Source organism: Pseudonaja textilis, chromosome 1 (genome assembly GCF_049901715.1).
Source record: "Pseudonaja textilis isolate UNSWEBS1 chromosome 1, rPseTex1.2, whole genome shotgun sequence".
Lineage (NCBI taxonomy): Eukaryota > Metazoa > Chordata > Lepidosauria > Squamata > Elapidae > Pseudonaja > Pseudonaja textilis.
Genome location: NC_141990.1, coordinates 65,930,553 through 65,949,972, shown reverse-complemented (window position 1 = coordinate 65,949,972; position 19,420 = coordinate 65,930,553). Strand labels below are relative to the sequence as shown.

At 40.2% G+C, this 19,420-nt stretch overlaps 1 protein-coding gene across 3 annotated transcripts in view; it reads left to right on the top strand.

The window, feature by feature from the left end:
* Positions 1-645: 645 nt before the first annotated feature.
* KIF26B (kinesin family member 26B) overlaps positions 646-19,420 on the top strand; it is a 304,113-nt gene continuing 285,338 nt past the window's right edge. For 2 of the 3 annotated variants that reach the window (XM_087936723.1, XM_026695440.2), the window contains exons 1-2: positions 646-765; positions 1,486-1,887. In XM_087936723.1, the coding sequence (XP_087792849.1) occupies positions 703-765; positions 1,486-1,887 (465 nt within the window). In that variant the 5' untranslated portion in view covers positions 646-702. The remainder of the gene's footprint in view (positions 766-1,485; positions 1,888-19,420) is intronic. The other variant, XM_087936727.1, reaches the window with a different exon arrangement.

Sequence of the window (19,420 nt, the reverse complement as noted above, 5' to 3'; positions counted from 1 at the left end):
TTGAAAGGCATTGCTTTGCAGCTCCTCCACGGCTCCAGGCGTGCTGCGTAGCTAGCCAGTGCTTTCCCCTTTCCTTTACAAAACTGTCAGGCAAAAACGGGCAGAAAGATATTGGCTGCAAGGAACTAGGAGGCTCCTCCCAGAGTCTGAATCCCGAGAATTTTTTTTTATTTTTTTTGGACGATTTCTTCTAACTCCGTTTGCAAAGGCTGGCGAACGGAACAAGTTACCGCACTGCAAAATCGCAGAGCAGTCTCCGCTTGGGGGAACACCCAGCTCTCTGCTCCTCTCGCCTTTCCTAAAAAAAAAATAAAAAAAAATTCTCCCTTTGGATGGCAAATGGTTATAGGGGGCAACTGGCGTTGGCGATCGGGAAGGGAAAATTGCTGACCCTTTGGATTTCTGCGCAAAGAAAGCTAAACGAGATAGAAGACAATGAAGACAAAAAAAGGAGCTGAAGCAAAGACATCCTCGTGGACCCCCGTTCTGGTGGTCTGAGGTTTTTGGTCCGGCTTTTTGGACTCGAGGATTTTGGGGGAAGAGAAAGGGGAACAAGGGGGAGGGAGGGGTTAAAAAAAAACAAAAAACAAAAGCTCCTCCGCACAATTGATTTCAGCCGGTGTGAAGCTTTATTGGATTTGGAGATTCCCCATTGGATCTAAATTTTCAAGGCATTCTCCCGCGTGCACAAAGATCATCATCATGAATTCGGTGGCTGGGAATAAAGAGAGAATTGCAGTCACCACCCGAAACAGGAAATATGGGGTAAGTTAGTTCTCAGGTCACGGCACACAAGGATGCTTGAGAGACCTGTCTGTGGGTTGCTGGTTTTGTTTTTTTTAAAAAACAAAAAGGTAGCCTTGCAAGCGGATCTAAGCCGCCTGTTAAGCGGAATGTTTCCAATCAAGGTGTAGTTGATATCTATTTATCTCTCTCTCTCTCTATATATATATCTATCTATCTAAATCAGGCAGGTCTGCTCCGTCATCGGAAAACTGCGTGAAATAAATGTGGACAGGTTGCTTTCCCTACAGCTGCAAGACTCCCGGTGCCTGTGGCGAACTTTTGCAACCCCTCCCCGGGTTCCATTTCATTGCTCGGGAGCCTCTTTTGGGTAGCGATCCTTCCCCCACCCCACCATACCTGGGGTGCCTTTCCTCCAAGGGTAAAGTAGCTCCAGTCCGTCCTGCCTCGGACGAAGGAAGTAAGGGGGAGAGAAAGAGAGGAGAGTTATCACTCATCTGGGCTCCTTGGGAACGTGTATGCATAAGGACGACTCCCTGTCCATTTTCCGGGGTGGGTGGGGAGGAAATCGGCCCCAGGTCTCTTTGAGTGGAAATCAGAAGGGGAGAGAGAGGGAGAAAGAGAAAAGTGGGGCGTTTTCTCCTGCTTTGGGCTATTCTGATCTCAATCCCGGGTCTGATAGATGCACTTGGCTGTCCGCTTTCCCCTCCTTAATCCGCTCCCTTTTCCTCCTCCGCTCAGGTAAACGACTCCTGCTCCCCCACCAAACCCGCGGCGCCCTTCTCGCCGGAAAGCTGGTACAGGAAAGCTTACGAGGAGTCCCGGTCCAGCAGCCGCCCCGCCCCAGAAGGAGCAGGCTCTGCGGTGGGCTCCTCCGGCACCCCTTCGCCTGGCTCGGGAACCTCCTCGCCTGGCTCCTTCACCGGCTCTCCGGGTCCCGCTTCCCCGGGGATCGGCACCAGCTCTCCGGGCTCCTTAGGAGGCTCGCCCGGCTTCGGCACTGGCTCGCCCGGGTCCGGCAGCGGAGGCGGCTCCTCCCCGGGCTCCGATCGCGGCGTGTGGTGTGAGAACTGCAACGCCCGCTTGGTGGAGCTGAAGAGACAGGCCCTCAAGCTGCTGATCCCGGGGCCCTACAGTCCCAAGGTGAGGGGAGCGGGGACGGGGCTGGGGCCTGGCTCGTTTCCGTCTTGGGCTGCCCTGCGGGGAGCGGGAAGGGCCCCAGCGAGAGGAGCCCCGGGTCACTTGTGTGTGCACGGCAAGGCTGGCATCAAGGCGTGGGGTGCGGGAAGCGGGAATGGACGGAGGGCACCTCCTCGGTTTTTGCAAAGAGCAGCCTTGAGCAAACGGATGCGCCTTCCAGCTCGGCCGGAGTGTTTCCGTGATCTTGAAGATTGAGAATCCGAGTTGATGACGCACGCCAGGTCCGAGGGACCCATTTCGCAGATGGTAAAAGCAGTAGGGTAGTGGACCCGCGGTCACTAAGAATGTGTAGTCCTTTGAGCCCAGGTGGTCCAAAGCTTGAAATGGTGGGCGTACGTTTCTTTTTTTTTTTTCCTTTATAAATCTCCTTTTGGTTTAGGAATTCCTTTAGGAAGCCACGTGTGAATTCACATTGCAGTGTGGAACCCAAAGATCAAGGGCAGAAGGGTGGTGAACTATAACTCCCAGGGGCGCCAAGGAAGGGAATTGTAATTCTACAGCGACCACATATCCATAGTTCTGCTAAGCCCTATTCAGAACCTTGGTAGGCTTTAGCTGCTATGAATAACTCATATCTATTGAATATGTGTAGGTGATTATTGTATGGCCCAAGAGAGAAAGCATTTGCCAGAAATGCTGTCAATATGAAGTGGTTGGGGTTAATCCTGGAATAACCCTGGACAAGTTACCATTTCTCACAGTTTTCTCTTTGAATGGAAACCTCACTTTACAAGTTGTGCTGATTGGTGGTCTCGATACTTATTAATGGAAAGTTTTGCAGCTCCCTATCTGCAAGAGCTTCAGACTTTAAACCTTCCCTTCTTTAATTTTGTCTCTTCCAACTATTGTGTTTAGTTATTTCCATAATCCTGATAGTATGAATGCTAAGCAGTTAGATTCCTTTGATCTATATCATGGGTGTCACTCTTGTGGCCCAGGGGCCAGATGCTGCCCACCCCCCACCCCCATTTTAGCGAAGGGGGAAAGTCGCATTATGTCATGTGATGACAATGTGACACTGCACATTTGACATCCCTGGTCTATATAAGTCAAATGATAAAGGACTGAGTTTCATTTAGTCAGTGTAGTTCTGGATGAAAATTATCTACTGAATGCATTTTACAATATACAAATGTAAATGTCAGGAAGGAAAATTCTATACTGATCTTTCCCTCAACAAACTATCTTCATGTAACAGACACCATTTTCTTGATCATTAATAAGAGTTCATTTCTGCAGTCTAGACCGATACAGCTGAAACAAGTTTGCAGCTTAATGAAAAAGATCCATAGTTTACTGTCTACTAAATTCATAGACAGCACGTTACAGTAATCATGGCATAACAGCACTTATGGAACAAAAACCATTGAACATCTGTAAACTTTAACATACAAAATGCATAGAAGAGATATTTATTTGAAGCAGTATTTGAGATTTTGAAATGTATAAATCTGCACAAAAATCATACAATCTGTTCAACACATGGTTTAGTATTATAGGTAGTTTTGTATTTACAAGCATTGTTTAGTGACTGTTCAAAGTTACGACACTGAAAAATGTGACTTATGACCAGTTTTCACACTTAGAATCATTGCAGCATCCCCATGGTCACGATCAAAATTTGGGTGCTTGGCAACTGGCATGTATTTATGAAAGTTGCACTGGCCCAGGGTCATGTAATCACCATTTGTAACCTTTCCAGCCAGCTTCCGATGAGCAAAATCAATGGAGAAAGCCAGGTTTGCTTAACAACTGCATGATTTGCTTAACAACCGTGGAAGAAAAGGTTGTAAAATGGAACAAAGCTCACTTAACTGCCTTGCTTAGCAATGGAAATTTTGGGCTCAATTGTAGTCGTAAGTCAAGGACTATTTGTCATGACCGAAATGCTTTGCGAGGTGATCCTATTCATGTCCGCTCAGAAGTGTGTTCATTTGAGTTCAGTAGAGGACATTGTTGTTCAGTTGCTTTTGTGAGTTGGAGGACATCATTTTTTAAGGATTGTTCTTCAGTAACTGCTGCTTTCTTTTCTTGTAAGGCCATGGTTGTTTTATCAGTGATAATACATAGACACTGTCTTTTGTTGACTGCTTTTCTATAGCCTTTAATTTTACCAGATACTAGGATCTTCTCTCTTTCATCTGTGTTCCATGATACTCATTCACAGTCCTTGGTGTTCTTAACAATTTTCCCCATAATTCAAAGATATATTTTTCTTCAGTTTTTAAAAAAATGTCCAGCTTTCTAAATTCTGTTTTGCAAATGGGCTTGACAATGTGTACTTTTCTTGATATAATGATTGTGCATTTTAATAATTTGTGTATGTCTATCACAGTCTTGCTTACAAGTAGCAAACATCTCTTTATTTCATAGTTGCTTCCACTGTCACTATGAATCTTTCAATCTAGATAATAGGATTGCAGACTTAAATTTTCTGTATGGTATATATCTGTTATGCAGGCTTCTTTTTAATTCATTTTATATTTAATAATGATCATAAGGGCCACTGATAACATTACTTGCTCAGTTCAGCATTTTGCCAGTATAATTTTACACTTTAAAAACAAGCTTAGTTTTATTCTGTGGTTTATTGTCCCATAATTTAGTTTAATAACATTTCTGCCATGATGTCTTTTCTCTAACTATTTTTCTGTGACACTGACATCATTTTATTATAATTTCTAATGCAATTAGACAGCGTGACTTTGATAGCATTTTGGGATTTGTTTTTAATTATGAAATGTAGGTTAAGAAGTTTGAAATTAAAAACAAAATTACCAGAGGTTAAGTTAAAAGAGGATGGATTTTTGGATTAAAGTTAGAATTGGAGTTAACCCAAGTTGCTCTTAATGCTGTGTTGATTGCATAAGATGGGGAAATTGTCAGATCTAGTTTTCCAAAACTAGTTCTTCCAAATATTTTGACACTGCAATTCTTGGATTTTTGAGCCAGTATCTGGAACACACTAAGTTGGAGATGACTGAAGTACTAGCTTAAATGTCTGCAGTAAAGTTGATCTCGGGGTTATGGGTAGTAAAAACAAACATTGTCAGAAAGTCAGCTTGTGTATACTATATTGTAACTGAAATACCTAACACTGGTGGAAATTTATAGCATTGGTGTATATGGCAAATATAATTTACTTAGATGGGTAACAAGGTCCTGCTTTGTCCCTATCTGGAGAATTAATGTTAATGTTAATGTAAGCTCTCGTGTTATATCTTTCAATATATAATAATCCTTATAGTTATGAGGATTATAATTTAGGCATCACATAGCATAGTGAATGCTCGCCTTCTAGTTCCTGCCAACCTAGCGGTTTGAAAGACTGCAAATGTGAGTAGATAAATAGGTGCCACTTCGGTGGGAAGGAAACTGCACTCCACAACGTCATCCTGGCCACATGATTGTGGAAATGTCTTTGGACAGCCTTGGATAGTTCTTGAAACAGAGATGAGTGACATCCCCTCTAGTCAGCAAATCTAGAAGAGTAAAATTTGTAGGGACTCCTTTTCCTTACCTTTATAGTATACCATAACTATGTACTGTGTATGATTATATATATTGCAGTTCTAATTTCTTCCCTCCAGTTCGATCATATTGCAAAGTCAGCAATTTCTTGCTTTTAAATGACTTTGCACAATCTTGATATTTAGCAATTAGCTAAACTACACTGAATATAATAGAATACTATTTTGAGACTATATTATTCCACACAAACAATCATCAAATTCCTCATTTAATGGCAAGTGCTACACAACACAAGAAAATATTTAATATTATTCAGGTGAGAGCTTTCAAATTGTCATACCTTTATTATCTGGGAACTATAAAGATTGTCATTTAACAAGGACACAGAAACTCAGGGAATATATTGTTTCCTAGGATACATACACATTGCAAATTTCGTATATCTCACTCAGAAACATGCAATCAGTTTTGCCACTGCACAGTTTATAATGATTGTGCAAAACAAAGTCTTGGCATGCCTACTGTTGAGTGCACTTCAAGGGGAACAAGGAGCCAGTTCAGATGAAGATATGTGATACCCAGCTAAGACCAATAGAAGAGAATATTCGTAGTTCAGGGTTGAACTGTGGGGTCCTTGATGCTCTCTGAGCTTCATTGTAAGAAAACAACCAAGCTCAGAAAACACCAAAGACCCCACACAGCTAAGAAAATGGTATTACTATGAGGAACTTGTATGCAGAGTGCTTTGCTTTCCTCCAGTTTAATTAATTTTTGTTCCTTTATGTGAAGGGCAATATATTGCAGTTTTAATTAACAGTTTAAGTTTGTTACAAATTCAAGACACTAAGGTCTTAGAGTTGATTCTCCCCTTTGTATTGCAGGTTGACTTATCATCTCTGTAGTGCTTCTGTATAACGCTATTTATTATTTTGCTTTATACCCTGCCTTTCTGCCAGTAGGACACCAAGGCAGCTTATAATCTAGAACAGGTGTCAAACTCTTGTCACAGCGGTGTCACATGACATATCAAGACTTTTTCCCCCTTTGCTAAACCAGGCGTGGGCATGGCCAGCGCCTGATGCGGGCCTCAAGTTTGACAGCCCTGATCTAGAATGAAACAATAAGGAAATAAAAACAATTAAAGTTCATGCAGGGAAAAAAATGGTCCAAACACTTAAATTAATAAGAGAATCTTAACCCTTTAAATCCAGGCTCTAAATAATTGTATTGTGTAGATTGGGAGTAACACATAAGTGTTAAATAACAATAGAGAACAAGATAGAGTATAATGTCTCCCTGAAATTCGATTTTCTTCCCCTCCCTCCCAACCACTAATTTTTTGTGGATTATAAGTAGAGCTCTGCATATTCTCCGAACAATTGGTTCTTTATTTGAATTGGATTTTGAGCAGTTTGGTGAAATGTACCCCCTGCAGCAGTTTGCCTTTCAAAGCAGCAGGATTGGAATACCACTGGCATTGCATTAAAGGTTTAACCAAGTCCAAGAGCTCCATTGGAGGACTTTTAAGGTCTGCTTGTAAATGTGGTTGTAAATGTGGTTGAGCCAGTGGGTTGAATGAATGAGACAGAATGTCAGTTGGCTTGCAGTGTCAAGCCCAAATGTTATCAAGTGGTAATATTTACACACATACTTGAAGCAATTGTTTTTGGTGGTTTAAATCAACAAGCATCAAGTTAAAATACTGCTTTTGAAGGTTCCCTAATACTTGTTTGTTCAGTTTCACTTATCACTGTTTATTTATGGCACTCTTTGAAATGAAATACAGATGACCCTGAATTTCTGAATGGGATGCCATATGTTTGCACAGCAAATCTGATCATTTCTTTTATCACAGCCAAGAGTTGGTATCTCCAAATATGTAAACAAAAAACACAGAAAAGGGTTGAATCTAAAGAAATGTCCCTTTGGGTTACAACCTGTGACTGCAACATTAAAGCAAGTCATTTATCATAAGGTTTGCTAGGTCAGCAGTTAGAGTCTGCCTGAAGGCACGGAACTCCAAAAATAGTGCTGCTACTTCTGAGATAGTATCCTTCAGATGCATTGAGATGGAAATTTCCAGAAATTCCATTTAGTATAGCCATCTGGAGGATCCCTATTTAAGAAAGGTTCACTTAATGCATAAACATAGATGCAGAATGTATGCAGAAGAAAAAAGAATGACATGATGCAGTGAGAGTGACTTGGAAGTACCTAAATTTCATAACTATAAAATTAAAAAGTTTTTTTAAAAAATATTGTTAAAAATGCGTGACAGTCACAAGTATCCTATTTGCATGAAATAGTAATGGTGCCAAAGTATCTGTAATAAATAATAATCTGGGGCATGAATATTAGCAAACATTTTTGTTCTGCATCTTTCCTGACAAGTCATGGTTAAAACTAGGGTTAAAATTGCTTTCTTATGTTTGCCTAGTTTGGGAATGAAAAGTCAGGAGCCTTGCCTCAAATGGGCAACTATAGGTAATCCTCAGCCGACAACCACAATTGAGCCCAAAAGTTATGTTGCCAAGTGAGAAATTTGCTAAATAAGTTTTGCTCTGTCTTATGACTTTTCTTGCTTTTCTTGTTAAGTTAATTACTGCAGTTGTTAAGTGAATCTGGCTTTCCCATTGACTGATCAAAATGACTCTTCCTTCCCCTCCCATATAAGACACAAGAACTGGGTCTTTATAAGGTTTCAGATTTTACTTGAAAGGGATAATATGGCTGTGTTTCACTCCTGTTTTCTCCTGATCCATTTTGTTGTAGTTGTCCAAATTATCATGTTTTAAATGTTCTCCTTTTATGGGCCAAGGAAAACGTTGGGTAGTGTTTAATTAACCAAAGTTCTGAGAAGTTGTGTTCATATAATAGTTTTGGCTATGCTCATTTAAAAATCTGGAAGTTATAAGCCAACACATCTGGGGAGCATTTAAGAGGGAAAGACTGTATAACAATATTTTCAATGACTTAAATTTATGACCCATTATATTTTGAATAACTAGAGACTTTTGACTACATTGTTGCCACTACACAGTTATGAGAATTGTGTGGCATTACTGGAAGAATGATCAAGTTTTATGTTCTTGTCCATGCATCATTTGTGAATCCAGCTGATTTAGCCTTTTTGTTGACTCCTGCTGAGGGCAGTATAGAAATTTAATTAGCTCTAATAACTTGTCAACAAAACTCCTTTATAAACCTAGACAGCAATGTATGTTTTAGATGTTGCACTTATTCCTTATTTAAAATGCACTTCACTTGTATATTTGAAGGTACGGCAACAGTAAACATGAAAAAAATCCATGAGATGTAATAAAAGCATAGCTTTTAGTATTTCTTAAATATGTAGGGCACCTGTATCTTTCTGTGGACTTTGAAGTTTGAATATATGTGAACCAAATGCGTTTTTATTGTTTTGTGATCTGACTGATTGTTAGACATGAAATTATACAGCCAAGCATATTTTAGACAGAAAATTTAACCTGGAACAAGAAAGAATACATTTGACTAGTTCATAATTATCACAGAAGTGTGGAACCTTACTTTAACAGAAAACGTTTAGTCTCAATATGTCAACAGGAAGAGAATTTAAGAACTATGGTTACACAGCACATAGCTAACCTCTAATGATGGAAGTCCATATCTTAGTTCAACTATTTTAACTATTTTAACACTATCCCCTGGCAAGTTTTGGGGAAAAGGAATATACCTTCTTTTTCTTTTACTGATAAATGCACATGATAGGAAGTATTTTCAGTTAAAAATATATCTAACAAGAAATTAAGCTAAAGTTATTCTTCAGTTAAAATGTTTTCTGGAGGAACAAAGGAAGTGACTTCAGTGCTACGAAAATATAAAAAGAGCCCTACAGAAACTTGCTAAAGCTGTTCTTGGTCCGGTTTTTGTTTCTCGCAATGACCAACCAAATAGTTCTCAGAACACTTTCTCTTGGCAGTTATCTTCCAGTGAACTGGTATATGAAGGATTGCTATCACCATCTGGAGATAACACATTCACTCATTTTGTTTGTCCTCTCTGCAAAGTCCCAAAGATAAAATGCTGGATGGAGAACTCTGATTGTGTCCCCTGTAAGAAATTATATCTTATGAAAATCATCCATGCTCCTTTTTTATTTCTTTAATAATTTTGCTTATTTGGTCTTTATCTCATTCAGGAATGCAAAAAACCAAAACCAAAATAAAAATGCCCACCGCCATAGCATCTCTAGGTAGATCCAGCTTTCCATGTCCTATTTAAAAAGCGAGCAAGGTTGCAAATATTTGCCGACACTTTTTGCTTTGTCAGTGGTGTGTATTATTGATAATATTGAAAAAATCCTGTTGCTAATATAATGAAAGAAAGTTCCCTTTCCACTTATGGGTACTTAGAGACATTCCTAGCTGAGATGAGGCAATAGCTTAGCAAATGGCAAAATAATGGAACTTCATGTTCATGTAGATCTTTAATTTGTGAATAAACATAGCCAGATTTTATAGAGATATTAATTTTGTAGTGCAAAAATCTCTGTCAGTCCAAATAGAATTATTGCAGTAGAAGTGTGAATTTAAATAGCTGGAAGCAATAATTTGTCTGCGTTACAGAGGATTAAGTCTATAATACTTTAGGCAGGAATAACTAGTCTTTTGTATTTGCAGAATAGGTCATAATATCAAAGCACAAAATTACGGACAGAATATTTTGCATTTGCATAGATGCCAACTGAGTTTTTCTTTACCTTATATTGCTATTTAAAGCCTCTTCTTAAAATAACAATTATTCAAGTAAAATAAACATTATGTATTAATGTTCTCTTCCATTTGAATTAGTTATTACAACAGAATTACAACAGAATTTTTTTTATGATTTAAAAAAATACTTCTGTTAGGAATTGCCATCCTAATGCTTGCAGATTGTACCTTTTTGGTTGGCTATGATTATTAAAATCAGTAAGATTTTTATAAAGAACATTTGCTTTGGCTAGATTCTTGCTCAGCTTTCCCTGATCTGGATTTTTTCCCTATGGTTTTGATTATTACTCCAATGAGCCGCAGCCAATTTTACCAATTGTCCCATATCCTTTGAATGTTTGACTGGGGCCCTTAAAATCCTGTTTTTTTTTCTTTGGGAAATAGAATTCTATAGGATGTGACAATATTGGGAGAAGTAAAGCTAAAGCAGAAATGTAATATAAAGATTTTCTTGTTAATATTCTTATCATGCTAAGGACTTATTTCCTTGAAATAGACTGACACATTTGCATCTGCCTTAAAGAACCATGAAAACATAACGTTTAAAGTAAAGCATTATACCATTATTTGCTGACACGTCTGCATAATGTATTTTCTTTCCATTCCGGAAGTCCTCCATTCAGTCTTGTATGAGGTTGGTACCCTAATCTCTGATCTGCCCACTCCCCAGAAGAAAATTGGTCTATACAAGAAATAGTCTGGTGTCATTTGGGAGCAAAAACAGAAATAAGCACAGAGTCAATGGGGCCAGTTGGAGCTCAGAAGATCATCCAACTGCAGGGACTTTTAGTGTTGGCATAAAATGATAAAAGCCTACTTATGTGCTGGAAAACAGCTAATCCAACTTCAGGCTACCCAGATAGAGACTCAGTTGTGAAAATGCTGTATGTCCTTCATGGTGAGTGAATTATGTCCCTTCTGAAGCAGACTGTGGATAAGTCCTTATAGAGAAGATTTGTGTAGGACAGCAATTTAGAGTATTCTTATCGACACTGCCATGAGAGTCCAGGAATGGGTTAAGCTCCTGATGTCATAGAGCTGAGTCTGCCACTTTAAAAAGCCAGCCCCTGGCTGGCCCGCCCATCTTTTGGCTCAGCTTCTTGTTTGAGAGCTAGTCTCTGGAAGAATTGCTTTAAAATAGCTAAAAGAAAGTTCAAACTCAAGGACACGGCAAATAATTAAAAAAATCCAGCTCCTGGGACTCTGGTAGAGTTCTGTCTCGAGGAGACCAGGGTTCTGCTCTCCTGCAGCTTTGGGACTTCAATGCTGCTGCGCATGGGCTGCAAACCCAGGGAGAGTTCAGGGGAACTTCCCACGCAGCCCCACCCATTGTTAAGATTGTGATTGCTGCTGCCTGCCAAGCCACTTCACAGCTGACTCCGGGGCTCCGTTCCAGCCACTTCACAGCTGTTCTGGCTTAATTTGATCGCTCAGGGCCTGGTAAGAGCCTAAAGAGTGAAGGAGATGGCAAGGCTGCCCCAGTGATACTCCACATGGTGGGCAGCCATTTTGAATTTGCCAGGTGGCCATTTTGTTTCAGTGTAAAGTGCTTCCCCAAGGCCTCACAGTCTCTTGACTCACCTGGCCTAAGCAACAAGCAGCACCTACGTGGGGGAAGCTCACAGCACCCTTGGTGTCTGCTCTGTTAGCAACATGGAGAGGAAAGTCCCCCAACCTGGCCCCAAAGGATTGGAAGACACACAAGACTCCCAACTGATTTTTCTTGATTTAGTGAAGGAACAGTATACCTCCCCAGGGGCGGGATCTCGCCCGCTGACTCACGACAGATGCTTTTATAATGTGGGTCTGTCCTTGGCCAATGCCCTACTAGTGCCTTTGGTGGATGCTCTGGTGGTGGCCTTGTTTTCCTCTTCAGGTACCCCCACTGAACCAGAGGATGTGCTTAATGCAGATGACAAACGGTCTGAGCAAACCCTCAAGCGCATGCATCAGGCGGTGGCTTGGGCGATTAGAGCATCAATGGCAGCCTTGTTTTTTTTATGAGATCTTCATTGCGCTGGCTACACCAGCTTCAGGAGAGGCTCCCGGCCACTGAGTTCAGGGCACACCAAGATCTCAATAAAATAATTGCGGTGGTGGAGTTTACAGCAGATGCCACTCTGAACTCAACCAAGTTTGCTTCCAGGGTCATGGCTTTGTCAGTGACAGCCAGACGACTACTTTGGCTGTGTATGTGGCAGTTCGACTCCTGCCGTAAATGGAAGTTTGCATCGGCTCCATGCACTGGCAACAAGCTACTTGGCGAAGTCCTTGAACCATACTTGACAGAGACCAAGGACAAGAGGAAGGTCCTCTCTTCAGCGGGGAAGAGGTCCGAGTATCACCCCGGGCCACACTATTGTCCCTCGTCCTTCAGATCCGAAACCAGCTCTCACTTTTCTAGGGGTCAGAGTCCTTCCCTGCTTGCCAAGAACAGCGTCCTGAGGCTTCCAGCAGGCAGCAACAGGCTCCCGGTAAACATCCCTTTTGAAGGGGAGGAGGTCGTTCATTCAGATGCTGGAAGTGATTGCCCCATTTCCTCCCCATTGGAGGCCATTTGGCTTTCTTTGCCTCCAGATGGGAGGAGTTTACATCGGACTCCTGGGTTTGTCAGACAGTGAGGTCGGGCCTCCAACTGGAGTTTCTCTCCCAACCTCCACAATGGTTTTGCTCACTGCCCCACTACCCCATTATGGAATTGGCAATCCAAAATCTCCTCTACATATGAGCCATTCAACTGGTTCCTGAGGATCAACGAGGGCAAGGCTTCTACTCTCACCTCTTAATGATCCCAAAGGCCTCTGGGGGGTCCATCTTGGACCTGAAATTCATAAACAAATTTTTCCCATACAGGCATTTTAAGATGCAGACTTTGCATTCTATCCTTGAGACTGTTTGAGAGGGTGATCTTCTCTCCTCTGTAGACCTCACGGAGACTTACCTCCATATTCCTATCTGGCCTCATCACCACCAGTTTCTCCATTTTTGTTACCAGAACGCCCATTTCCAGTACTGGGCACTACCCTTCGGTCTCTCATTGGCTCCAAGGGTCTTCATGAAAGTCTTGGCGGCTTTGCTCTGCACCATACCAGTGAGGGTCCGATGCTACTTGGATGACATACTCATCCAGTCGCAGTCAAATCACTCAGCCTATCGCGACCTTCACATCACATTGCAGAATCTACGAGACCACAGGTTCTTGATCAACCTAAGGAAAAGCCACCTTTCCCTGATGACCAGGTTGCTTCATCTTAGGGCGATTATAGATACATCACTTTGTGAGGTGTTTCTCTCCCCGGATCGAGGGGAGACCCTTCATAGCTGCATCCTTCTGATCTGGCAACAGAGCACTGTTCTGTTGTCTCTACTGTCCCAAATACTGGTAAATATGATCTCCTGCATTGGGATTGTCCCATGGGCCTGTCTCCATGCCTGGGAACTCCAATAGTTCTTGTTCCCGTTTCAACGGGCAGAAACTAGCCGTTTACCATAAGGGTACAGGTTACTTCTCAGGTCATTCAGTTCTTCGTATGGTGGCAGTCCCAGGCCCTAGAGAGGGTCTCCTCTTTAAAGAGCCAGACAGGACCTGGGTCACCACAGATGCCAGTCTCCATGGCTGGGGAGCACATCTGGAGGGAGAAATAGCCCAGGGGTGTTGGTCACCAGGCAGAAAGGGTGTGCCCTGTAAACTGGCTGGAACTCAGGGCTATCTTCTTATCCCTAAAAAACTTTCGGAACAGGGTGGCTGGTCAACAAGTGTTGATCATGATGGACAGGTTCCTAAAGGGGGCTTCTAACTTGGGGCCTTCTGTTGTACATAGGTTTCCTACTTGGGATTTACCTAAAGTTTTACAGGCTCTCACAAGATCCCCTTTTGAGCCCCTCATTTGTAGGTATCTCTACAAATGTTGTCCCTCAAGGTAGTATTTTTCGTGGCCGTTACCTTGGCCAGGAGAGTATCCGAATTAGCGGCACTTTTGGTCTGACAGGACCTGTATCTTTTCCATCAGAACAGGGTAGTTCTTAGGTTAGACCCCATGTTTGTCCCCAAGATAAACACTTGGTTTCACCAGGCTCAAGATGTTGTGTTACTGGACTTCTGCCCCAGGCCACAACACAAATTAGAACACAAGTGGCATATGCTGAATGTGAGGCGGGCCCTCCGAATTTATGTCAAATGGATGGCAGCCTTCCAAAAATCTGAAGCCATGTTTGTATCGCTCTCCCTCTATCCTGGGGAACAAGGTGACTTCATCAACAATTGGTAGGTGGATTAGAGTTTGTATATCCAAGGCATACCAAACTTTGTCCATGCCAGTTCCCCAACACGTCACGGCCCACTCCACTAGGAGTGCGGCTACATCTGCCACCTGGTCTACTCAAGCATCGTTGGAGGAAATCTGCAGAGCGGCTACCTGGTCTTCAACTTCACCGTTTATACAGCACTATCACCTGGACATATTTGCTTCAGCCCAGGCATTGTTTGGATGGAGAGTACTTCAGCAAGTGGTTCCTCAGTCGGAATGACTGACCCAGACGTGAACCCTCCTGTGGACATGCAGGCTTTGGTATGTCCCATTCCTGGACTCTCGTGGCAGCGTTGATGAGAATGGATGTTGGTATAATTACCTGAGAATGCCTTTTCTATCTATGCTGTAAGAGAGTCCAGCCCCACCCTATACAGTGGTTATGATGGTTGGGGAGGGGTGAAATTAATTTCTTGTTTATCTTGCAGAGACATGTTACGTCTGTTAAGTATCCTCGCCTAAAAGATGGGCGGGCCAGCTAGGGGCTGGCTTTTTATAGTGGCAGACTCAGCTCTATGACATCAGGAGGAGCTTAACCCATTCCTGGACTCTTGCAGCGTAATTATACCAATGCCCAATCTGTGTGGTGCATGCATCTTCTTTTGGATGAAATCCTCATGTTTATTATAGTTACTTAAATCTCGTTCTTGCCCTTGACAGATTTTAGGCTAATTAATTGGTTTGGATGTTTTTCCCCCAAATACATACCTATGAATGAAGATTGTAAAGCTACTCTTGAGAATATTTGAAAATCTGAGTGCTGGTAAATTCTCCAAGAATCAAGTAACTTCCTTTCCTAAAGGTTTACATTCCTTTTCATTAGAAAATGGTTAACATTTAGCTTTCAGAGTGAGAAGTGAATTTCATTGAATAATTATTCCATAACGATTTTTCATTCTTCACTGAATGCATAATTCTTCTCAAATCTGGGTCAGCAGCACTATAAACTGGGCAAGCTGCCCAATTCACTGGATTGTCAAAAGCAAGATAGTTTTTTTTATTGGAGGTGGTGTGTAAAAGAATTCACACCGAGTCAGCTGCATCAGCAGTAATATCCTGGATTATTTTTGGAACGCTAGATGATTGGGATGGTTCCAAACAACCAAACAGATTGACAGCTTGCTGTGTCTGTCTTTGCAGAACACATTATGTCATGAATTTTTATTCAGGTCTGTTTGTTCATGTGTTTGAAGCATTGAGAAAACAAAGGAGACTATCTATCTATCTATCTATCTATCTATCTATCTATCTATCTATCTATCTATGTGTATGTATATATGTATATGTGTATATATGAATATATGAATATGTTTTCTTAAGTTTTCGCGGGTACTTACATGTATGGCATTCAACTTTGGTTGGGTATTTTCCCACGTCATTGTAGTTGTGCTTTTAAAGTTGTAGCAACGTTTCGGCAGAATCTCATGCCTGATGATGGCAGATGAGATTCTGCCAAAACGTTGCTACAACTTTAAAAGCACAACTACAATGACGTGGGAAAATACCCGAACAAAGCTGAATGCCATACATATATGTATATATGTATATATGTATATATGTATATACATACATACATACATACATACATACATACATACAGCAAATTGAGCCAGTTCAGTTTGAAAACAGAACAAAACTTAAGTGTCTCAGTGAAGTAACTGGAAGCCTTGAACCTGAAGCTCATTAGTTTGAGTGTTGTGTAATCCCTTAGTCTTCTTATATGTCAGAGGCATAAAGAGGTTGATCATACCTAGGATTATGTCATTTTAAAATGCAGGCACAGAATGCTTCTTTTGAATGTTAATGTTAGTTAAGTCAAAATTTATTAAGGGCTAAGAATTTATTTTTCTATAGAAAATGAGATAATATTTCAGCAAGAGAGGTCAGCTGGAATCTTCATTATGCTAGTGTCTTGATGTGAGGGACTATTTAATCAGATGAGCTCTCTATATTTGGAAATGGAACAATCTCAGGAAGATTCATTTTAAGTTGCCTATTCATTTTTATTTAATGGTTAGATTTATATCCTCAAAAGATCAGGGGAGCTTATAGATCATAGGGGAACAGTTTACATTTTGTCCCAACTATAATCATGCCCTAAAGTCAACCAGCTAGTTTCTGTTCACAACTTTTATCCCTGCAGGAATTTATCCTTATTTTTTGATGAGCTGCTGCTTAATCTGTATTTACAGTTTATTTTTGCTTTGCAATAAATATTCTCACGTGGGTATCCTGAAATAGAATGTTATTTTGATTTTTAGAAGCTGGCTGCCAATTTCTCTTCTATTCACAACTCAAGGTTTTTTCATTCAAAAGTCCAGGAAGATTTCATTCAGAGAAATATTTTTTAAGTTAGTGCTGTCTATGTCAGTGTTTCTCAACCTCAGCATCTTTAAGATGTACAAACTTTAATTCCCAGAATTCCCCAGCTAGTTCTAGTTCAGTGGAGAAGTCAATGCTTAATGCTCATAATTTCCAGCTAGTATATTTGATTAAGGCAAAGTGTGGGGAACCAGCCAAGCTTCTAGAGGCAATATTACACTTTACAGTCTTTTTGCCTTTTCATTTATTGATGGCTAGTGAAAAAAAAAAGGCATTTCTGGAGAAAATTGAAAGCTGTGACTCTCGTTTCTCTTTCTGTAATGGATCCTATTAACAGTTAACAAGTCTCTTAAATTAGGTTAATATTGGTGATGCCATTCCCTGTTGTTCCCCTGGAAGGATTAGCACATTCTAAAGCTACAGTATACAAGCATTTTCATCAAATTGCTTCCTGCAGTGATGTTGGGATTACCAAAATGTCAACATATTCAAGACGGCAATAATGCTGTAAGTAATTTTGGTAACTGTTTGTTCACTTACTGAATTTCCACTTCAGGATTTTTAAAAAGTTTTTTTATGCACTGTTTTTGCATACAAATTCTTCAGAGGCTATCTTTGACAATGGTTCATAAATTGTGTTTGTGTTTATAGTTTAGGACGAGGAAACAAGCAACAGAAAAAAACAAAAATATCAATAATGATACCTTATACATATAAAATTATTCCGTTTCTAAACTATAAAAACATTACATAAAATTATACTGGTCTACCTTTCCATTGTATTAATAAAGACGCATAGCACATGTAGGATGCAAACATTTTTTTCATTGTTTGAAACTCAGAGTAATGGTATATTTGTCTCAAAACAAAATGGGCTTATTTTCCTATGCTATATGCATGATAAATCCAAACTTCTTCAATAAAATTCTGTATTTTTCATCTGTAGTTAAACATCACTATTATATCTTTCAAACTCGTTTCCTTTTCTCAAAACCATAGTAACAAAGTGGAACAGCTGTAGAACACACCCAAATTGTGTGAGTCTTTATTTTCTCTGGGGTTTTTTTGATCATTAATTATATTTGTTACTGAATCACTAAAGATCCAGAATAGTTTACAGCGGTGCATTGCAGGCAAAGCAAAAAGAAAATTCTATACAACCATTTAAAGTATTTATGGCAAGCATCGTTCAAATCAAACTACCAAAGCCAACAGTAGAAGACAACAATTACATTGAAATGAAAACTGGCAACAATTAATTAGTCTTTTACGTGTCATCTATTTCAATCATTTTATAAATTTCTTGTAATATATCAAGTTATTTGGTCACTAAACTTCATTTTCCATTCAGCTTCATATTTGATAGAAACATATTTTATTGTAAGCTACCTGGAGAGTGGAACAAAATTCGTCAAAGAATTCAGCAGCACCAATCTAGAATTGGGGAGTGGGGGAAATGGCACTTTTTTTTAATTTCAGCAATATGTCTACTGCCTACAAATTAAGCATGTGGAGAGGTTTGCTAATCTGGTTTATTCCTGCCAATATTTGGCAGAATTAAAATGTGATGCATCAGCTTCAGTGTGTAAACAAGAGTATTTCCTTTACATATTATTGCAGTTGAAAAGTTGCAGAACTGAAAATGACATAGATTGATCTTAATATAATACAGTGATACGATAATTGTTATTTTTTCTAACAAAGAAATGTTTATTGGCAAAGTATTGATAAATGTTCCCCTACCCTTTTAATACCTATCTAGTAATATCTAATTCTATCTGAATCTTTTTTTTAACAAGAATTTGTGCATTAGAAAATATGCACAATTATTGATCTATAGACCATATACAGAATGTGATGCTTCGGTTCCAGCATCGTGGGCATTTAGATTATTGAGCCTTGCCAAAAAATAAAGTGGGCCTTTTAAGAAGTCCACATCTTGCATGGCTGGGTGATCATAGGCCGTCCTCAGATTAAAAGCTAGAGTGTGACTGGAAAAATGCTGGTTTCTGCTCTAGGAGAATGTAGTGGTTGCTAGGGTTTACAGAATAGTCTCCAAGAAAATCAAGGTCAGCTGAAATATTAGTAAGTGAGGGGCAGGGGATTTTTACTTCTCCCCAGTAAAATTGTGAATGCAGCCTGGCAAATGTATCCTAAAATTCAGAGCAGGTGCTTATTGAGAGGAGTGTAATGTAGTTTAAAAAGTTATTGCTGCAAATAAATTGGAAAGTTCAGCAATGCATGCAGAAATACTTGATAGGACACAATAAATTATTTCAACCAGTTTGATTTAAAGTTCAGAGTTTAATGGACAGGAATAAATAGCTTTTCTACATTTCAAAAGCACGTCATTCTGTATTTTCTTTTCCAGAGAACTTTTTCGATATCAATTCATAGCATGAAGTTATTAGATAGGGATGAAACAATGTAATCAGGAAAGACTAGTATGGGAGCATGGCTAAAATGAAAATGCAGGTGTCACCATGGAAATTCCTGTAAAATTATTGAAATCTAATTCCACTAATATAAATCCACGGGCAATGGTTGGGTTTTCATAACACAAGCTAAGCCATGGTTTATGTACTGTGTCTTATTAAATGAACCAGAATTACTTGTATTAAG